The following is a 20,385-nucleotide window of genomic DNA, read 5'->3' on the forward strand; positions in this document are numbered from 1 at the left end:
AACACTGTTCCTGGGCACTGTCAGTTGTTTTCTCCCTGCACCCAGCCTGGTGGCAGGTTTGTAACTGTAACTTGTGCACAATTCTTGAAAACATGCCACAAGGACAATGTGCAATATCTGAAGACAAAAATGGCCTTGCCTGGTAGGTATTCCTTTTTTGTGTTAGAATGGACAATGGTAGCATTAGGGAAAAGAGCAAGGAAGAGGCTCAACAGTAGATTAGTTTTAGAAAACATAAAGCAATTATGATGTATAGGCACAAATTTAATCAGATACTTCCATAGGCTCTTGAATCACTGGATGATGATGATGAATTTATTAATCTCCTACACAATTGTCTTATGGTGATGTACAATAAAAACAGCAAAAAACAGCAAAAAACACAAAAACATTAGATGTATTTAGAAGAAAACAATACCAATATGAATTACACACTCATACTATTCATGTAGCTAGGAAAGCCCATTAGAACAAAAATGCCTTCAATTCTGAAAAGTACAGATAGTTGACACCTATCATATCTTGACAGGACTGCTAATCTACAGAACAGGGGCAGCCACACCCCGCTCTGTTAGTGTGGAATGGGCTTCTAATATCTCCAGAACTTGCAGGAGAAGCTCTCTCACAGACCATAGTGACCTACTGGGTATATAAGGGATAAGGTGGTCTCTTAAGTAATCTGGTCCTGAGCTATATAGGTCCTGATACGGTAGTATCAACATCTTGAACTTGGCCTTGTAGCAGATTTGCAGCTAGTGCAAATCCTGGAAGCAAGGCATTATAGTTTGTCCCCACAAGCAACCTAGCCTCTGCTTTCTGCAACAGCTACAGCCACCAGACTAACCTGAAGGGTAGCTCCACATAGAGTGCACTGCAGTAATCCAACCATGATGTTACCAATGCATGGACAACTGTTGTCAAGCTACCCCAATCCAGGAATGGCCACAGTTGTCTTACCAACTGAAGGTGGTAAAAGGCACCCCTAGCCATGGAAAACCTGCATCCCAAGTGATAGAGTTGCATCCAGGAGCACCCCCCAACTACACATTTGCTCCATCCAGGGCAGGCCACTTACTGACTTCTTGATCCAGGAACTGCTCACTCACAGAACCTCTGTCTTGCCAGGATTCATACTCAGTTTATTAGAGGCTGTGTTGCCCCAGCTCCTGCACAATGCACCTGAAGTTATATAAATGCATTTTTTGAATGGTGCCCACCTACAGTACTCCTCAGATACTGTCTCAGTACAGACACCACAGGGCACCTACTAGACAAATCAGTTCATTCCTGACTTTTAGACAAAGTCAGTAGTAGTTAATATTAGTCTTATTCAAACTTGGACAATTATATATTCTGGGGCTACCAACATGGTGTCCACAAGTGCACATGTACCCACAATGCTTGCAGGGTCCCCTCATCCACTTGGCCTTCCCCTTGTTGAAATTAGTAGCAAATGTAAGGTTTTTAAAAGCATAATTGTGGCATGGGGGCAATTTTTTGGTGTGTGTGTGTAGTACAGCTAGGGAGAGACAAGTTAACTCTCCCCTAACCAGGAAAGTTCAGGCAAGCCTATCCAGACATGTTGAAGCCAATATGTGTTTTAATCTGTTTTTAGCTTGTTGTAGATTTTAATTATTGTTTGAATTTTTAAAATTCCAGTTTTTAACTCGGTCTTTTACTGATAAATTTTAATGTTTGTTTTATTTTTTGTAAACTTAGAGGTTCTATTTATAATGAAGCAATATATAAATTTTGGAAAGCTAACAAACCAGCTGTGGCTTCCCTACCAAAAAGTGTCCCACCAGTGCAATATTACAAGGAGGAGTGGTATTTTCAGTAGTATATCGCTGGGGAGGAATGGGTTAATGCTAAAAAAGTTCCCCTTTCTATAATTATGCCTTTTTCCAAGCCTAATTACAATGTGGCACAGGCTTTTTTTTTGAGGGGGGGAGGTCACAACTGAGGAAGGATTTCCCCTTCCCTCCCTCAACTGTGGCCCCTCCTTTTGACCAAAACATCCCCCTACCACCATTAATTCCAACAGAAGGGTTTTCCAGTCCTAATTGTTGCAGGGTGTCTGTGATCTTCCTGGAATTTGCTGTGGAGGAGGGAAGACTCACTCTTGCCTCCCCAGCTGCACTTCCAGGAAGATGACTCCCTTTCATAATTAGGTTTGGAGGGGAAAAAAAACTTTTTAAAAGCCTAATGCTGGCAAAGGGAGTGTGTATGGTTGCAATGTATATGTGGTGTCCACAACAATTTCTCTGGTTTGCAAATGTGCCCACGGTCCCAAAAGTTTGGCAGTCCCTATTCTAAGCTGTGAAGTACATTTTTATTTACAAAACATCCAGGCGCACCACTATTCTAAATAATTTCTCTTATATTTCTTCTGACATATGGAGTAATATTTATAGAATATATCAATGTCTATTTGACAGAGTTCTAGCTTGTGCTAGCTGCATCATGGAAGACTGTAAGGTGTTGTATGTTGTAAGAGCAACATATGTGTAAGACCATGGATGTTAACAGCAAGTTTACTAATGTTAGTAAATTGTGGAAAGAAGAAACCACAATATATACAGACAGGATGAGGGAGATAAAAACACTGTCAACTGGGAGTGGTTAGCTGTGGACGTGAACAAATAGGAAAATTATGTTCTTGCTCAGGACAAAAAAGAAGCAATAGAACTAAAGTAATAGAAGGAATCTTTCCTGCTCTTTATCCCTTACCAGTGCCATTTTCCCAGCCAGGAGCAGTTCTGTTTCATTATGCAGGGCTTTAATATTATTCACCATCTCTACAACCAAACTGCAGTTCAGGCCCTGTGGAAAGACCATAAATATAAGGACTGGAAGTCTGAAGTTCCAAAACCAATGTAAAACTAAGTATGACAGTCAGAGAGTTCAGTCAACAGAAACAAGTTAGGTACAAACAAAGACAGACCAGCTTATACCTCTGTCGACTTGGATTTGGCATAGACTTTGTCCATAGACTTGGAGCTAGCATTGACTGCATGAGCAAGTTCTTGTTCCATGTCCTGGTATGACTGGGCTATTTCCCGAATGCTGTAAGGGTGGGGGAGGAGAAGCAATAATATAAATTTTCTGGGCTGTTGACTTATTCTGGCACCACCTGCTCCATTTGAACCCAGGAAGGGATGAAAATGGTCTCACCTGTGAATCAAAGCTCCTGCTGCTTGGCAAAACTGATTGATTTGGGTGGACTCTTCTTCAGATATAATCTCCGGGTGCAGGGAGAAAGAGGGAGGGCGAGGCAGCTCACACTTTTGCTTGTCCTCCCAGGACTTCAGGGTGTTCTCAAATGCCTGAAAACACACATACACAAAAAAGTGTTTCACGGTTCCATGCCATCAGTCACCGTTTACGAGAAATGTACTATCCTTTCTGTATATATGTGCATATACATGTATTTTCTCTATCTCTGTAAAAGCTGTCATGATTTTATTTACCAGACTTACTCATAGTGATCTCAGGGTAGTTTCTAACATGCTACATTACATTCAACATCAACCAAATATGTTACTTTAAACCAATCATTAATGAAGTACAGTGGCACAGAAAAAAACTCTGAAACATTATACAGCATCAACTAATTTTCCCCAAACGCACGCAGAACACATAGGCTTCCATTATCAAGTGAGAACATAAAAAAACTGTGGCCATCTGTGATTCTAGGGGGAGGAAATTCCACAGTCAGGGCACCAAAACAAAGAAAGCCCTCTCCCTTGTCACCACATAGCAGGCCAAGCCCACTGGCAGAATGACAACCGCAGCCCCTCTTCTGCAGAAAACCTTGGGGGAGGGGCTCAGCATTCTCTTTGACTTCACAAGTTCATCTCTAATGTATTTATACAATGTATGAGAGGGTTCCTCTTACCCTGTCTCTGGTTAGCGTCTGTGCCCTGTTTTTATGAACAATCCAAATATATCCTGGGGGTTGGATCCAGGCCTCTCCATCAACTTGCACAGGAACTCCCTCATCTCCTAGGATTGCTATCTTCACTGTTCGGCACTATAAGAAATCTGTGTGTTAAATGCACCCTACATCATACAAGACATGTTTTTTGCATACAACATTCCAAATATTTTCCTATGCCCCAGAAACTAATAGCTTTCCCAACATGTTTCCTCCTGTGCTGCTGGTCAGAGCATGAATTTCCATGTTCTACCCAGCTCAGAACAATATTTGGAAACCAGACCATGCTGAATGCTATTGATTACTGCCTCTATTAGCCTTGAACCTTCCATCAATTGCTGAACCTAGAGTTATAGGCAATATGCTTTATGGAACAGTCAATACCTCTTTGGTTCTCTCAAAGGAAAGCATATCATGCGCAAAATTTCCTGTGAGCAGCAAGCAGCCTCGGAAGCATACAAAAGAAATACCTGGGCAATCCGGTGATGCTGTAGATTAATCACACGTGAGACAGCCATTTGCATACTACCGAACACCGCTACCACTTCCAGGATCTTGTCATCAAAAGAAGGAGCTGTAAATGTCTATAGAAACAAAGAAGGAGAAACTAATCCAGCTTCTGCTTCAGTTATAATAGCTTCCTTTGTTTCTCAGTAATGCCAGGGTAAGACATAGGTTTTACTTGTTTGTTTTAAAGAAAAGCGGGAGGCAGGAAACTGGAGTGGAGAAATGGCTTTTGGTTTGTTTCTTAAACCTTTTCCTGGCCCATGGATGCTCCATTCCAAGTCGCACACTCTCAAGCTTAGTCCCCCCTTCCACCACGGCTGTGAGGCGTAGCTGCAGCAGCAGTAACAAGTGCAAAACTATCTGTTCCCATGTAGGGTTGCCGCCTTTGTCCTCCCTGGGTCATCACAGAAAGGAATGACAGACAGGATATCTGCATTGAGCAGGGGGTTAGACTTGATGGCCTTATAGGCCCCTTCCAACTCCATTGTTATATGATTCTAGGAATGCTACAGGTACAACAGCATCCAGGGCTGGAATACAGTGATGGAGAAAGCTGCACCTGGCAGTGGGCCAGACTAAATAAAACAGTTTGCAATTGTATGTTTCTGTGATGTGGTGAAAACTCACTCTACCACTGATACTGTTCAATAAAGCTGTGACTGTTTTAGCAGCATGTTTTCTTTCTTTCTTTCTTATTTATTAAATTTATATTCCGCCCTTCCTCCCAGTAGGAGCCTAGGGCAGTAAACAAAAGCACTAAAAAAAACCCCACACAATAAAACAGACTTTAAAATATATTAAAACATCTTTAAAAACATCTTTTTAAAAAAGCTTTAAAAACATTTAAAAAAGCAATTCCAACACAGATGCAGACTGGGATAAGGTCTCTACTTAAAAGGCTTGTTGACCAGGAGGGTCTTCAGCAGGCGGTGAGAAGCTATATTTGGCAGATACGAAACCTTCCCCCTAGTTGTTGTTGACCTCCAATGTCTTCAGGACAAGACACTTAATGGGAAGAAGTGGCTCCTCCCATCATCACAACCCATCATGGTTGAGAGTCTGCATCTTGTCCGTGGGCCTTGCCACTGGAATATAGACAAGGGGGAAAGAGAGGAGGGTCCCAATAGCAAAATATCCTCCTGACACCACTCCTTCCCCAATTTGGTTGCTGCTGGTGTGGTAATGAATCAAGCAGTATTGCTGCGACGTAGTGGAGAAGGATGACTGGTAACAGGATGCCTGGAAGAACCAGCATCGGACACTGGCGATCAACCAAATGAACATATCAGCATTAAAAACCAGTAGATAACGGGCTGGACTTCCCCCCAATTTGACCCAGCATGCGAAGATGAGTGAGAGTGTATGCCTGTACTCCCCATCCTCCAAGATCTGGTGCCCCAGCTCTGACACATGTGGATGTTATCTTCAAATATGGTCTATGCACATAAAATTTTATGCATGTAGACTATGCAGCCAATTTCCCAGATTTTTTTTTAGCAGTTGTGCACTTTTAGCTTATGTCCACGGACCACAATAACATGTGATGATCATATTAAGACAAACATGCAAGGAAGTTGGAGCTGGGGCAGGTATGGTGGGTGGATGGGGAGGGCATAAGTATTCTCACTACCCTGCACTTTATAGGTCTGGGGAAAAGAATAGTCTGATCCAATCAAAAGTGAATTGCAACCCATTCTGAAATACTGACATTTTAATAGGAAACACAGACATAAATGTAATTAACTTTCTTTAATTTGGTTTTTAAGGTGCCACAAGACTCTTCGCTACATTTTTCATGTTATTAATGGTGGTTGCTCACTCCATTCCTTTCGTTCTTAAGGATTCAAAAGTATTCTTAGCATTAGCAAAACGAAATTATGAATACAAGTAGAGCAAGATCTATCACAGTATTTTTCCCCAGCTCATAAGATTGTGGGCAGACGGAGATTTGAGTTGAACAGTAACTCTGCATCGAAAGTCTCTACCTGCATGTATTTTGCTTGCACTTGGTACAATGAAGAAGAAATGAAAAATGACTGGCATCTTCATTTGCAAGATTTCAGAAATACTCACATCATCTTCCTTAGTGCCCCCCCAGAAGTTTGTGCCTCCTGCATAGCTGGGAATGTTGAGTACAGCAATTCCCTGAAGACTGGGCAAAGGAATTGGACGCCCATCACACTGCATGATGTAAAGAAAATTTTACGTAGTGTGTAAGAATCCACAGATGTCAAGACTCAGTAGGTCACTTATCTTTAAAAGTACTTGAGAGACTAGGCAGTTAATCATGGTTTACCCCAGAGTGGAGAACCTCTTTCGGCCCAGGGCCTCATTCCCTCTTGGCCAATCCTCCAAGGGCTGCATGGCTGCCATTGTTGTGGACAAGACAAAAGTGGGTATGATGAACCCACACACAAACACATAGGCATACACATACAGTGCACCTGCACTCTCACACACACCCTCAGCAATTAGGCTTGAAAAAAGCATTTTAGCTTTTTCAAGCCTAATGGTAAGGGGGGAAGGGATCTTCCTGAACGCTGCATCTGGAGATGGCTAACCCTTCCTTCCCCAGCTGTACTCCCCAGCAAATTCTTCCACCTGCAACAATTAGACTTAAAAAAGCTTTGTACTGGAGTCAATAGAACACTGATTTCAAGCTCAACTGCAGTTGCGGGGGAGGGTGATTTGGGGGTCACAACCAGCTGTTACTCCCCCTGTCAAAATTGTTCCTCCACTACTGCAATTAAGACTTGAAAGAAGATGTCTACTGTAGCCAACAGAAGGAATGTGTAAACCTTATTTGCAGTATGGAGGTGTTTTTGATACATGTATGTGTGTGTGGTCAGAGCTAGGAAAACCCTTTCCTCTCCAGCTGTGTCCCCAACACAAAAATAGTGGCTGTTGCTTTCAACTGCTTTTAGGCCTCTGGGCACAGGTTAGCTACCTCTGCTCTAAAGGCAGAAAAGAAAGTGGGTGACACGAAGTCAGTCTCTCTCTGAAATAACTCTGGTATATAGCCTCCTTTTCATTTGAGTGCTACTTGTATATTCCCCACCATATGGCCTAGTTCAGACAAGAATTCCTAGCTTGGAAAATCATATTTAGTAGTCAGGAATGAGTAACAGAACTGTGTGCTCCCGTCAATTCTTTTGCACTTGTGACCTGGTTCAATAAAACTGCAGTTATTCATTACATCTGAAATAGGGAACTGTGGCTGCTACCAGTTTACGTACTAGGGTATTAAACTAAAGTTTGAAGTTGGTATAAAATCCTAGTAAAGTGTCACTAAACTGCAGTTCTCAGTTTCAGATGTAACCGCTAACCGTGCTTTAATTAAGCCAAGACATAAGAGCCAAGGAGTGGAGGAGATGAGGAAAGGAGCGTGAAAGGAGAATACAGTCCTGTTGCTTGCTCATGGATGCTAAACTATGGTTTACCAAGCTGGGAAGTCTATGTCCAAACTGGGTGTATATTAAAGCAGTGTTTCCTCTAACAGAAGGCAGGTATGAGGAAGCAAATCTTGTGCACTGTAATAGTTTAGTCACTCAATATTATGTATATTTATATATAATGTACGTTTGCTTATTATGTATATTATATATGAACAGCTCACTTAGCAATATGTGAACAAGTTCACGAATTTTAGTGCAATTAGTTCCTTTGTAAGCATAATCTAATTGTTGCAGACAATATTCACTATTGATTATCTGTTATTATTGGTGTCAGCCATCTTAATCATCTACAAGTGGGGAGGAACTGTTGAACAATCAAATTTAGCACAAGACATAAGCAACCAGACATAGAACCATTCAGTCAAACAATACATAATTAGCAATCCCATTTGTATAATAGTATGTGCCACTCAAAGAATAGCAGAAAGTGACTTATTTATAGAATTATGTGTATGCTGCCCTTTGGCCCTGGAAAGCCACCTCCTCACAAGTGGCTTAGAACATTAGAAGTCATACAGTAGGTTAATGGTGCATGATAGCAAGCAAGTCAGTTCAGGTTTGCACTTGAGAGAGTTAACCAAACAGGCTAAGGGCTACCCTAGAAGACATTACCTCTAGCAAAACTTTTTGTTCTAAGTTTTTGTAAGTTCTGTGTAGCAGCTCCTTTGTCCCAAGAACTCCGTACCACATCATGTTCTTCGTACGACTTCTGATAATGCAAAGCAAAGAATCAAGTGATACAATGGATTATTGCAATTTATACTACTGCAGAGATTAAACCTCTCAGACTGAAAGAAAACAAAAGCTTGCCACTGAAATACTTTGTCCCATTTCCTACAGTAAGACTATTAAAGGAACAAAAATCATGGTAAATTACAATTTGTTTCTCTGAAAGGAAATAGCCTTGAAAAAATGAATTGTTGGACAAACTAGCAACAAAAAACAGCTTATGGCTTCTGGTTCTTTAGAAGTGAAAGTAGCCCTTTAAGCACATCTACCAAAGCAGTTGTGAAATAAAAAGTGCTGCATCTAATTCTTATTGAAGCATGCTTGTTATGAAGAAGCTGAAGAAACAAATCACCCAACATGCTGAGATTCCTTCTTGGATAAACATTACTGTTGACTAATGTGCTAATACAATCATAACAGTTCTATAGAAGAAGCCTGATAAGATGCTGAACAGATTTATAACTGCAGTTGACACAACAGGCTACAGGTTTTGAAAAGATATAAAACAGCTCATCAAATGATTGACTTACCTGCACTTTTCTGGATGCTCATCACGCTTGTTATTGAAGTCCAAAGAGATCTTCGCATCCAGCCCAATTCCAAAATAGTTATTCATCACACATTTCTCGACATAACAATCACTGAAAAATGCAAGAGAGACACTTCATTTAAAGTGGTGGAATATTTCAGCATCCTCAATATGCCCCAATGAGTAAGCCTATTTGTTTCAGCTTCTCAGTACATTCTCTGTATGTGCATTAGCTATCCCTCTGTGCACTAGAATAAGGCCTGTCAAAATGTAGTCCAAAGGAGCCCCAGGATTATGTCTCCCATTGAAATAAACAGTGAGACAAAAGCCAGAATGAGTTACAAGGAGAAACAAAATAAAAAAGCGAACAAGTAAACAATAGACGTATGGATGATTAACTGAAATCATAAAGAAAACAGTAACACCTCACAGAATGCCAAAAGGGGCACAGGACTTTGCTGCTAGCATGTATTTTCATAAGACGTATGTTTGGAGCCAATCTGATTTCACTGTGACAAAATATCCAGCTACAGACCCATACCCAGGATCCCATGAATGTCGCAATTCTATAGTCAATTAATATTATGAAATCCAGTTTGAAAGCAAACCTGTGCTCAAGAATCAAAGAATGGCTGACTGAGGTGGCTTGGGAGATCCAGTGCCTGCAGGAAGAAGGGGACTACCATCGCCCAGGGAAGAGGGAGAGCCATCTGCTGCGGCTGTCTGCCTGCCTGCCTGTTTGCTTGCTGCTGCTGCTGCTCGGCTACCACCACCGTTCTCTCCCTGTTGGACTTCTGTGCTGCAGGTTGTCACACCTTGCAGGCCCAGGCTCCTAGGTACTCAGCCATCTGTTGCTGATTTCGTCCACCTGTCCCTTCCCTGGAAGGGATACATAAGCTAGCTGGCTGGCTGACGTGGCTCCTGCTTTGTAGATTCCCTGGCTTTTTGTCGGACTTCCGGGTCTTGAGTAATGTGCCTGGGAGAGAGGACTCAGAGCCAAGCGGGGAGACTTGAGGGCCCCTCAATTAGTGTAGTGAAGGGTAGAGGGAGATATGGCATTGTGAGGACTTGCCAGGTAAGGGGAACATGGCCCAGACACTTAACGACTGTGCCTTGTTCCAGTCCTCCTCACACCCGCAGGTTTGTTGGTTGCCCTATTAGACAGCTCTCAGACCTCCGGATGATGCTCCTAAATGCCAGATTGGTGCATAATAAGATCTCTCTCATTCATGATTTAATTGTGGATGAGGCAGCCGATCTGGCATGTATAACCGACGCCTGGGTGGGTGAGCAGGGAGGAGTCAGTCTCTCCCAGCTAAGTCTGCCAGGGTACCTGGTGCAACATCAGGGTAGACTTGAGGGTCAGGGAGGGGGGTTTGCTGTGGTCTATAGGAGCTCTTTCTCCCTCTGCAAGCACCCTGTCCATGTGACTACTGGTCTGGAGTGTTTGCACCTTGTGTTGGGTCAGCAGGACAGACTGGGGATTCTGTTGGTGTACTGCCCACCCTGCTGCCCAACAGACTCCCTAGCTAAGCTGACGGAGATGGTCTTGGGTGTACTGTTGAGATCCCCCAGACTGTTAGTTCTGGGGGATGTCAACATCCATGCCGAGGCCACCTTATCTGGGGTGGCTCAGGATTTCATGGTTTCCATGACCACCATGGGACTGTCCCAACGTGCCACTGGCCCAACACATGTAGCAGGGCATACTCTAGACTTGGTTTTTGCAACTGGACACGGAGATGGTGATCTGAATGTGGGGGGCCTTACATCAGTCATGGACAGATCACTGCTTGCTGAAGTTTAGACTTACAGCGGCTTTTCCCCTCTGCAAGGGTGGGGAACATACTAAGTTGGTCCACCCCCAGAGACTAATGGATCCGGATGGTTTCCAAAGGGCTCTGGGGAGTTTTCCGGCTGACAGGGCTGGCGCTCCTGTCGAAACCCTGGTTGAACTGTGGAATACAGAAATGACCTGGGCGGTTGGCAGAATTGCTCCTGAGGGCCCTCTCCTGTGTAGAGCTCGTACGGCTCCATGGTATACCCCAGAGCTGAGAGCAATGAAACAATGTAGGAGACGGCTTGAGTGCAGATGGAGATGAACTCCTGGTGGATGCAATTACACACTGGTAAGTGCCTATGGTAAGCTGTAATTAGGGGCAGTGAGGGCAGCAAAAAACCAGTATTTTGCTGGCACTATCAAATCATCAATTTGCCGCCCAGCGGAGCTCTTCAGAATTGTCCGGGGGCTATTACACTCTGGTCTCAAGGACATGGTAGAACCATCTGAGGCCCAATGTAATGAATTTGCTAGGCACTTCCAGGATAAAATCTTTAGCATCCGTCAGGACTTAGACTCCAGTGTTATAGCAGGTGAATCAAGTGGGGCACAGCCTTGTCCCGATTTCTTGGATGAGTTTCAGTTGGTACAGCTTGAGGACGTTGATAAGGTGCTTGGACAGGTTCGTGCAACCACTTCTGTACTGGATCCTTGCCCTTCTTGGTTAATAAAAGCTAGCAGGGATGGAACAGCCAGCTGGGCCAGGGAAGTGATTAATGCCCCTCTGTGAGAGGGGGTGGTCCCTGGCTGCCTGAAAGAGGCGGTATTGAGACCACCCCTTAAGAGACCCTCCCTGGACCCAGAAAATCTTAATAACTATAGGCCGGTAGCAAATGTTCCATTCCTGCGCAAGGTCCTTGAACGAGTAGTGGCAGGCCAGCTCAAGACACTCTTAAATGAGACCGATTATCGGGATCCATTTCAGTCGGATTTCAGGCCTGGTTTTGGCACAGGAACAGCCTTGGTCACCCTGTATGATGACCTTTGTCAGGAGAGAGACAGGGGGAGTGTGACTCTGTTGATTCTTCTTGATCTCTCAGCGGCTTTCAATATCATCGACCATGGTATCCTTCTGGGAAGACTGGCTGAGTTGGGAGTGGGAGGGACTGCATGGAGTGGTTCCGTTACTACTTGGTGGGTCGGCTCCAGAAGGTGGTGCTTGGGGAACATTGCTCGGCACCCTGGACTCTCCAGTATGAGGTTCCGCAGGGGTCAATTCTGTCCCCCATGCTGTTCAACATCTACATGAAACCATTGGGTGCAGTCATCCGGAGCTTTGGAGTGCGTTGCCATCAGTATGCTGATGACACGCAACTCTATTTCTCCTTTTCATCTTCTTCAGGTGAGGCTGTCAATGTATTGAACCGGTGCCTGGCTACGACAATGGACTGGATGAGGGCTAATAAACTGAGGCTCAATCCAGACAAGACTGAGATGCTGCTAGTGGGTGGTTCTTCTGACCAGATGGTGGATGTCCAACCTGTCCTGGATGGGGTTGCACTCCCCCTAAAGGAGCAGGTTCGTAGCTTGGGGATTCTCCTAGAACCATCTCTGTCACTTGAGGCTCAAGTAGCCTCGGTGGCACGGAGTGCCTTCTACCAACTTCGGTTGGTGGCCCAGCTATGCCCCTATCTGGACAGGGAGAACCTGGCTTCAGTTGTCCATGCTCTGGTAACCTTCAAGTTAGATTATTGCAATGCACTCTATGTGGGGCTGCCTTTGAAGATGTTTCGGAAGCTGCAGCTTGTGCAAAATGCAGCGGCCAGATTGGTAACAGGGAGCAGATGATTAGAACATATAAAACCAATTCTGGCCCGCTTGCATTGGCTGCCTATATGTTTCCAAGCTCGATTCAAGGTGCTGGTTTTAACCTATAAAGCCTTACACAGCTTAGGACCACAATACCTGATGGAGCGCCTCTCCCGACATGAACCCACCCGTACACTACGCTCAACATCCAAGGTCCTCCTCCGGGTGCCTACTCGGAGGGAAGCTGTGAGGCTGGCAAAAAGGCCTTCTCAGTGGTGGCCCCCAAATTATGGAATGATCTCTCTAACAAGGTGTGCCTGGTGCCAACACTTATCTTTTCGGTGCCAGGTCAAGACTTTCCTCCTCTCCTAGGCATTTCAGCATGTGTTTTTAAATTGTTTTTTTGTGTTTTAAAATTTGTATATTTGTTTTTAATGTTTTAAATTGCTGTAAACTGCCCAGAGAGCTTCGGCTATGGGGCGGTATATAAATGTAATAAATAAATAAATAAAGAATATCAGTTGTTAAACATTACAACTGCTTGGTTTAACATCTTAATGAAAACTAATAAAGTGAGAATTACTTAGTGTTGAATAGTGCCAGAAAGCATGATAAAACTATTTCAATTTTAAATTCTCTTTCCTTTTGGAAGATCATAAAGATACAATCTGAAATCATATTTCATCATCTTACATACAAATTTTCAGAGGGAGAATGTTGTTGCTTATGTAACCAAAACCATGTCACCTACACACAAGAGAGAAGTATCTGAAGACTTGGAGGATCCTGAGATGTGCACTAGTACAAAAACAATTTAGAGGAAAAAACCCTAATGGAGGACACCCCCCCCAAAAAAAAACACAGGGAAGAGTACTCAGCAGCCATGGACTGCTGACTGATTTGGGGTGGGGGGATTGGAAAACTGGTGTGTGTGGGAAATGGAGCAAGGTGGCTGCAATTCTGATCAGGGAGCACTCCAGATACTGCCACATTTTGTTGCTAGTCCCAATTGCTCTAGAATATTTCCAGATTCCTTCCCATTTTATACGGCGCGGGACCACGATATCTGTCGGAACGCCTCTCCCGATATGAACCGGCCCGTACACTACGGTCTACTACGAAGGCCCTCCTCCGGGTTCCGACTCATAGGGAAGCCTGGAGAGTGGTGACAAGATCTAGGGCCTTCTCAGTGGTGGCCTCCGAACTATGGAATGGTCTTCCTGAGGAGGTGCGCCTGGCGCCGACACTATCATCTTTTCGGCGCCAGGTTAAAACCTTTCTCTTCTCTGAGGCATTTTAATTCCTGTTAATTGTAAATTATTATATTTTGATTTTAGACTGTACAGTTTTTTGTACAGTTTTGTATTGTGATATACTGTATTGTGTTATTTTTATTGTATTTTTAATGTTCACTGCCCAGAGAGCTGTTGCTAGTCGGGCGGTATATAAGCTTAAATAAATAAATAAATAAATAAATTTCCTTCTTGGATACAGAAAAGCTTTAGAAATCTCCTAGCCACAAATACATATTCAGCTCTCCCACCACAACTGGCAGCTGCTGTCACTTAACCCCCCCCAGAACATATTAACATTTAATATATGCTCATAAGAGAACAGCCACCACAATGGAAGGAGACTATTTACCAGCCTTGCTCATCTGAATTCAAGTAAAGGCACCTCTTTTTAAATGTACTGTATACAGAGCTGTTTTCAGTTTACAATTTTCTGTATAATTAAAATAGTGATGAATAATAGACAAGCTTGGTAGAGAACATTTCTGGCCTTGCCTATGCTGTAAGAGAAATACTCTGTTTTTAAAGTTATTTCTCCCTCAGTGATTTATTGGGGGGGGGTCAATTCCATTCACTCTTATTTGTATACTCACAGATTTTCTGGCTCAGAGTTAAATGGGTCTGCATTGATCAACAACCTGCTGATGACAGAACCTCCAGGTAGAGAACCAGATGTCACAGCACGGATATCTGTCAACAGAATAGAAAACTTACAGGAAGCTGCATGGAGTTTATGAAGTATGGCAGGACAGAGCTTATTTTCAATTGGGAAAACAAGATCTATTTTACCTCCAAAACCAACAGGATGTCACTTCTGGAGCATGAAACATTATCTCACACTTTCACTGTTGCTGAACAATGAGGGAAAAACAGGACTTCGGACCTATGAAAAATTCCAGCCTTAGTACTTACATCCTACACAGAAGCAGATTCAAGCAGAGAAACGTTTTCCAGTTCCTTCTGTTTATGATCCTCTGAAATGCTATGAACAATTTCTGCGTATTTGGAAGAAAACAGGACTTTCTGTACCGTATATTTTGCTTAATGTCAGGCCAAACTAGATGTGACTTTAAATATGTATTTGCATTTAACATTCATGTTTTTAAAAATGCAGCTGCTTTGGAGGCAGCAGTTTGTAATTATTGGGATTGCAGTAGGTGGGGAGGAGGAATTTAACCCTTTCTTTTCCTGCTGTGGTCCTGACACAATAATTCCTTTGAAGCTGCAATAATTTTAAAAAATTCTCCATTGGCACCAATGGGGCGGGGTCCTTATAATACAAATAGCAGTTTCATATTAAAGATTTTATTCAGGACCACAGAAGGGATAAAAGGGTAAACCATTCCCATCCCTGCCTGCTGCAAGTGCAATCATCAGCCACCTTCCCACTCCGCAACAGCTATCTGTATTATTTTTTTTAAATGCATATTAAATGCAGACACTAATTTCAAGTAATGGTTAGAAAGCTGGAAAAAAGATGTCAGTCATTTGCTATGAAGTGGGACCCACTCAACCTGTCAATTCCTATAAGAGATGGAAGATCCTCAGAATAGATTTGGAAATGTGTGAAAGTGCAGGTGCCCCAAAAACAGAGATGTAAGAAGAACAAACCATTATAAAGCAGTAGCTTGAAAATGTTGCTTCCACCCTGCAGTAATTGACACATGCCTCTTTGCTTTGAATAATAGTCCCTGTTGTTCATATAACTTAGCTCTAAGTTCAAAACGAATTGGTTCAATTTTTTTTCTCTGAACACAAATTAGCCTTCCTGGTGATAATCAGTTCATCTTCCTAGGAGTAAGAGTTTGAAAACCTGGAAGTCAAGCAGTATGCAGTATAGACTAATTCCATACTTGCTCTCACAGATGAGCTGTAACTTTATTGTACTCTTCCAGTAGTATACAAAAAGATACAAAAAAATAAACGAGCTATCTGGCAAGACAGAAATAACAGGAGCAAGGGTAAGTTGAAAATAGTAAGAAAAACCTGGAAAGAGAACTGAAGAGAGGGAAGGCTGTCCTGGGCAAAGCCGGGAACAAACTGGGGGCAGAGTCCACTAACCTAGCCTAGGACACGTGTTGATCACATGTTCCCTGGCTTTCCAGGGCAGAGGAGAGGCAAATTCATCAGTAATGGATGCCTCTTTAACCCAAACAGCAAAACCATGTTATGTCTTCAGTGCAGGAACAGGTCATCCCTAGTTTATCTACATGGAACAGTGGTGTGGTACTCACTAGGACAGATTATCTTTGCATTCAGCATTGGCAGATTATCCCGATTTCCTGACTGGGGAGGAAGAGAGGCAGAGCTTCCCACTGATAAAGTTCCTTTATTTATTAATCTTTCACAAGGAGACTTGATCACTGTAAAATACAACAAAAACCACACCTACCATTAGTATGTTATGAAACTATTAATGTACCTGAAACAAAATTCAGGTGCAACAGGACATATAATATGTTAGTTATAAATTGTGCTATGAAAACCAACATTTTCAGCTAGGTACTTTTCATCTGGGCAGAATCAATAGTAATATTTAGGTAAGAAACAACGTTGAGCTTATAACAGTTACTACTAAATCACATACTGCAAATTCTGCAGTCTAATAACTGCTTTCACTTAGCTCTTAAGCCTACACCTAAGATCACAACCACAGCTATAAGCTGATTCAAGAATTCTAGGCTGAGATAACCAAGTGCAAAAACAGCATAAAAACTGAGAGTTTAAAACTGTGTCATTTTTTGCTCATCTCACTATTCAACTGATAAGGGATGGTGTAACACTTGGAGAGAAATCTATGGCTATGGAAATATTTAAAATCCCATGTAGTCCCTAGAAAGACACATATTATGCCTATAACTAAGATTAACTAAGGTTTTTACCTTTCCGATGGCTTCTCCCTTTTGGAAATCCATAGTTGCCAATGTGTGAAGACTGTAAGATTTTATTCTCATTCCTTAAGTCCTTTCCCTCTTCAGAGAGACCCAGGAGAAAACTTTCCTGTTCTTGGGTTTGAGCGTTCTGTTCATCTACAGCTAAACGGTAAAAACACTAACAGTCAGACAGCTTGGTACTTGTATTACACTACACTGAGGGAACTGGGTAAGTGTAGGGCAGCAATACATTTTCATCATGGAAGTAACTCAAATGGTTTCTCCAGATTCTGCAAACAGAAACATGCACAGGCACTGCTCACCTCACATTTCACAACACCCGATTTAAAAACAAACAAAAACAACAACAAAAAGAACTTTAGATTGCTCAGAACTTTTACATACAGTAGTGGCAAATTCAGAAGTGCAGGATCCCTTCATAATAGTCACACCATGTCCCTTCACAGCCACTTCCCCTTCTAAGATTATACAATAAAATGAATTTTCAGTCTCTTACTTTGTTTGGAGTATTTTCCCTCAGTGATGCATTGCAACAATCAATGCAGATCTTCATGTGTTGCCTTGCATCTAGATCTACTATTTTCTCTGCATGTACATGAGCAAATGTACTAAGATGCTATAAGGTAATGAACTTCCTTTGCTGAGTTTCCCTTCTTTGTTGCCATACTTAGACTAAAGAGGAGTGTGTCAGCTACTGAGACGAGTCTTCTCAGTGTCTGACTTGCCTCCTTTCACTCCGATTGGCTCCAATAATCAGGAAAGGACACTGCTCCCAAAAAAATGAGGGACCCTTGGACTACATCCCTATGTACATGTTCTAGTAACAAAACACCCAATTACAATGTACTAGTTGTCAGGGGCAACTATATAACAACACTGGAGAGTTGCTGACAATCTAGATAGACCATAAAGACTAGATGGAGTTGTCAAGGTATACTTATAGAGAATGGTTGTAAAGTGGCTTCTTCAGGAAAAATCCATGAATGAATATTAAAGTCCTTGCTATTCACAGATCTTTTCTCAACATTTCAAGTGGATGACCAATTCGGATACAAAATTTGCACCTGCATGCTTCTACTTACTCCCAAAGCATTCATACAAGGAGCGGAAAGAGGCATCTGTATGCCAGGTTCCAATGAAAGTGTTTAATGATCTGTTCAATCTCAAGGCCAAATGTGACTTTGTGATTGTCTCTTAATTACAGAAGTCTAGACTACTGCAACTACCAGTATAAAATAACACTTTAGAGTAGTTCAGCTGACTTGCATATTTCACCCTGTAGTTTATACCCACAACTTGAATCCTTATTTGAGAATGAAGATAAGGAATATTACCAGTAGGAGAGAGTGCCTTGCTAATCAAAACTGTTCTATCAATGTGGAAATATACATATATATGTGTCATTGCTGCATTTCCCACAGATATATTTCTCATGAGACCTAAACCATTTCCCAAAGACCTGCCTTTATTGGCAAGAGGTACTACCTGTAATTGGTAACCAAACAAAGGAAACTAAGGATTGGAAACCAAATAAAGTAAACTAAAGGAACAAAAGGATTTCTTTTGTTTATTAACCCTTCCTGTGATGACAAAAAAAGTCATGTGATCCAGGTTTTAGGATTGATAAGCTAAGGAATACAGTTCCTTAAAATTAGGCATATGTAAAGGAGGGATTAGTACTATTCATTTGGAAATTAACCATTAAAAATTGACAAGTCACCAAGTCCAAATGACATAAACCCAAGAATTCTTAAAGAATTCAGTGATCTGACAAAAAAATGCACATTTTCATTAAAATCAGTTTCCTTGCCAGAAAACTGGAAGGCAGCCAATATACCTCTGATGTTTATAAAAGGGGCTTATCTACATGGGAGCATTTCTTCGTAGCAAATGCAAATCTATTACAATGGTAAAAGCGTGGACTGTAGCAGGTCCATACTTCATACCCATTGGTAGCTTCAAATCCGTTGTTTTCCATTCACACAAGTAGATGTTCCTCTGGGAAGGATTAGTGTTACTGTTTCCTTGTGGCCTTACCCTCTAATTTTACATTTTTACTCCCTCTGGTTGCTCAGTTACTGGACATGTGCAAATATTTTTGACCTGCACAGTATTTCCACTCCCTCCTGCCCCCATCGCTTTCTGAAGTTTGGTGGCTGAAAAGAAGTGGGATCATCTGCCCCCTCCCTCCGCTACCCCTTGCTTTTTCTGAGTTAATTTTTCCCTGCTGGGGGAAAAAATGATATTTTAAATAAAATATCAATATCGCTATTTTGAGAAAATATCAATATCGCTATTTTGAGAAAATATCGATATTGATATTTTTCAGGCAACTTTAAAAAAAGCTACTTAGATTTTTTAGAAAAACAAATTGGAAACCAGGCGCAGAGAGATTTTACTTCAAAATTCTCTCTGTAAAAATAGAGAATATGAAAAAGAATGATAAAATCCAATTGCAATTCCCATCACTTGTTAAGTGAAGGAGGTTTACTCAGGGAGAAAGGGAGGAAAGACGGGATGGCTGCAGCAAACTGTGAAGGGGGGAGGACAGAGCAGTCAGAAGCTGCTGGATAAACTACTGGAAACAAAATGGAATTCATGGGAGAATTAGTGGGCAGAGAAAGGGGAAGAGCTGAAAGTGATGATTCACCCACTAAAAATCATTGAAGCAAACCGTATGCAAAGACATGTGAAGCAGAGTGGAGCCGTATTGTTCTAAACTTTTCGTATTATCAGCAAATTGGGTTAGTACGGATTTACAGGGGGGAAACCGCGTGATAGCTTCTGTTTGCCAGTAACATCATGTGAACCATGCAAATTACAAGGAGATGTGAGTAGCACCAAACACACACTAAATCTCCATGTAGATGAGTCAAAGGATCCAGATGGAAGCCTGGGAGTTACAGGCCAGTTAGCCTAACATCTATCCTGGATAGATTGGTAGGGAACATTAAAATTATTCATATAGATTCCTCCTTCAGGAGGAAGGGCAGAATATAAATTCAAATGATTATCATCATGATCAGGACAAATCAGCATGGCTTCTGCAAAAGGAACTCTTGCCTCACCAAACTTTTGGAGGTCCTTGAAAGTGGCCCCATTTGTATGTCACAGTAAGCCATAAGTGAACAAGCAGTAAGCTAGTACATGCTGCTGAATATCTGGTTTTACTCCAACCTTCCTCAAGCCAAGAGCAACAAACATAAGCCTTTGCTTACTGTGACATGTGAACCAAAAATCAACCTTGTGCTTGTTACTCCTGATTTGAGGAAGGGTGAAGAGAAATGGGAGTGATTCAGAAGCATGCACTAGCTATGGTTTATGGCTTAACATGGCAGGTGAACATGGTCCATGTCAGCTAACACGTAGATACACAGAGGTGATTTGATAAACACTATACACTTGGACTTCCAAAAAGCTTTTGACATCAGACAAAATGACAGCTTCAGCAGC

The 20,385-nt window shown here is 42.1% G+C and overlaps 1 protein-coding gene across 7 annotated transcripts in view; it reads right to left on the bottom strand.

Moving 5' to 3' along the window:
• Nucleotides 1-20,385, bottom strand: part of DGKD (diacylglycerol kinase delta) — a 126,634-nt gene that overhangs the window by 9,977 nt on the left and 96,272 nt on the right. For all 7 annotated transcript variants that reach the window (XM_061636440.1, XM_061636439.1, XM_061636438.1 and 4 more), the window contains 11 exons: nt 16,921-17,073; nt 16,273-16,401; nt 14,632-14,728; nt 9,159-9,269; nt 8,512-8,608; nt 6,518-6,625; nt 4,408-4,521; nt 3,899-4,033; nt 3,175-3,326; nt 2,955-3,066; nt 2,731-2,823 (listed from right to left, as the gene is read on the bottom strand). In XM_061636440.1, coding sequence (XP_061492424.1) covers nt 2,731-2,823; nt 2,955-3,066; nt 3,175-3,326; nt 3,899-4,033; nt 4,408-4,521; nt 6,518-6,625; nt 8,512-8,608; nt 9,159-9,269; nt 14,632-14,728; nt 16,273-16,401; nt 16,921-17,073 — 1,301 coding nt within the window. The remainder of the gene's footprint in view (nt 1-2,730; nt 2,824-2,954; nt 3,067-3,174; nt 3,327-3,898; nt 4,034-4,407; nt 4,522-6,517; nt 6,626-8,511; nt 8,609-9,158; nt 9,270-14,631; nt 14,729-16,272; nt 16,402-16,920; nt 17,074-20,385) is intronic.

Source organism: Rhineura floridana, chromosome 7 (genome assembly GCF_030035675.1).
Source record: "Rhineura floridana isolate rRhiFlo1 chromosome 7, rRhiFlo1.hap2, whole genome shotgun sequence".
Taxonomy (NCBI): domain Eukaryota; kingdom Metazoa; phylum Chordata; class Lepidosauria; order Squamata; family Rhineuridae; genus Rhineura; species Rhineura floridana.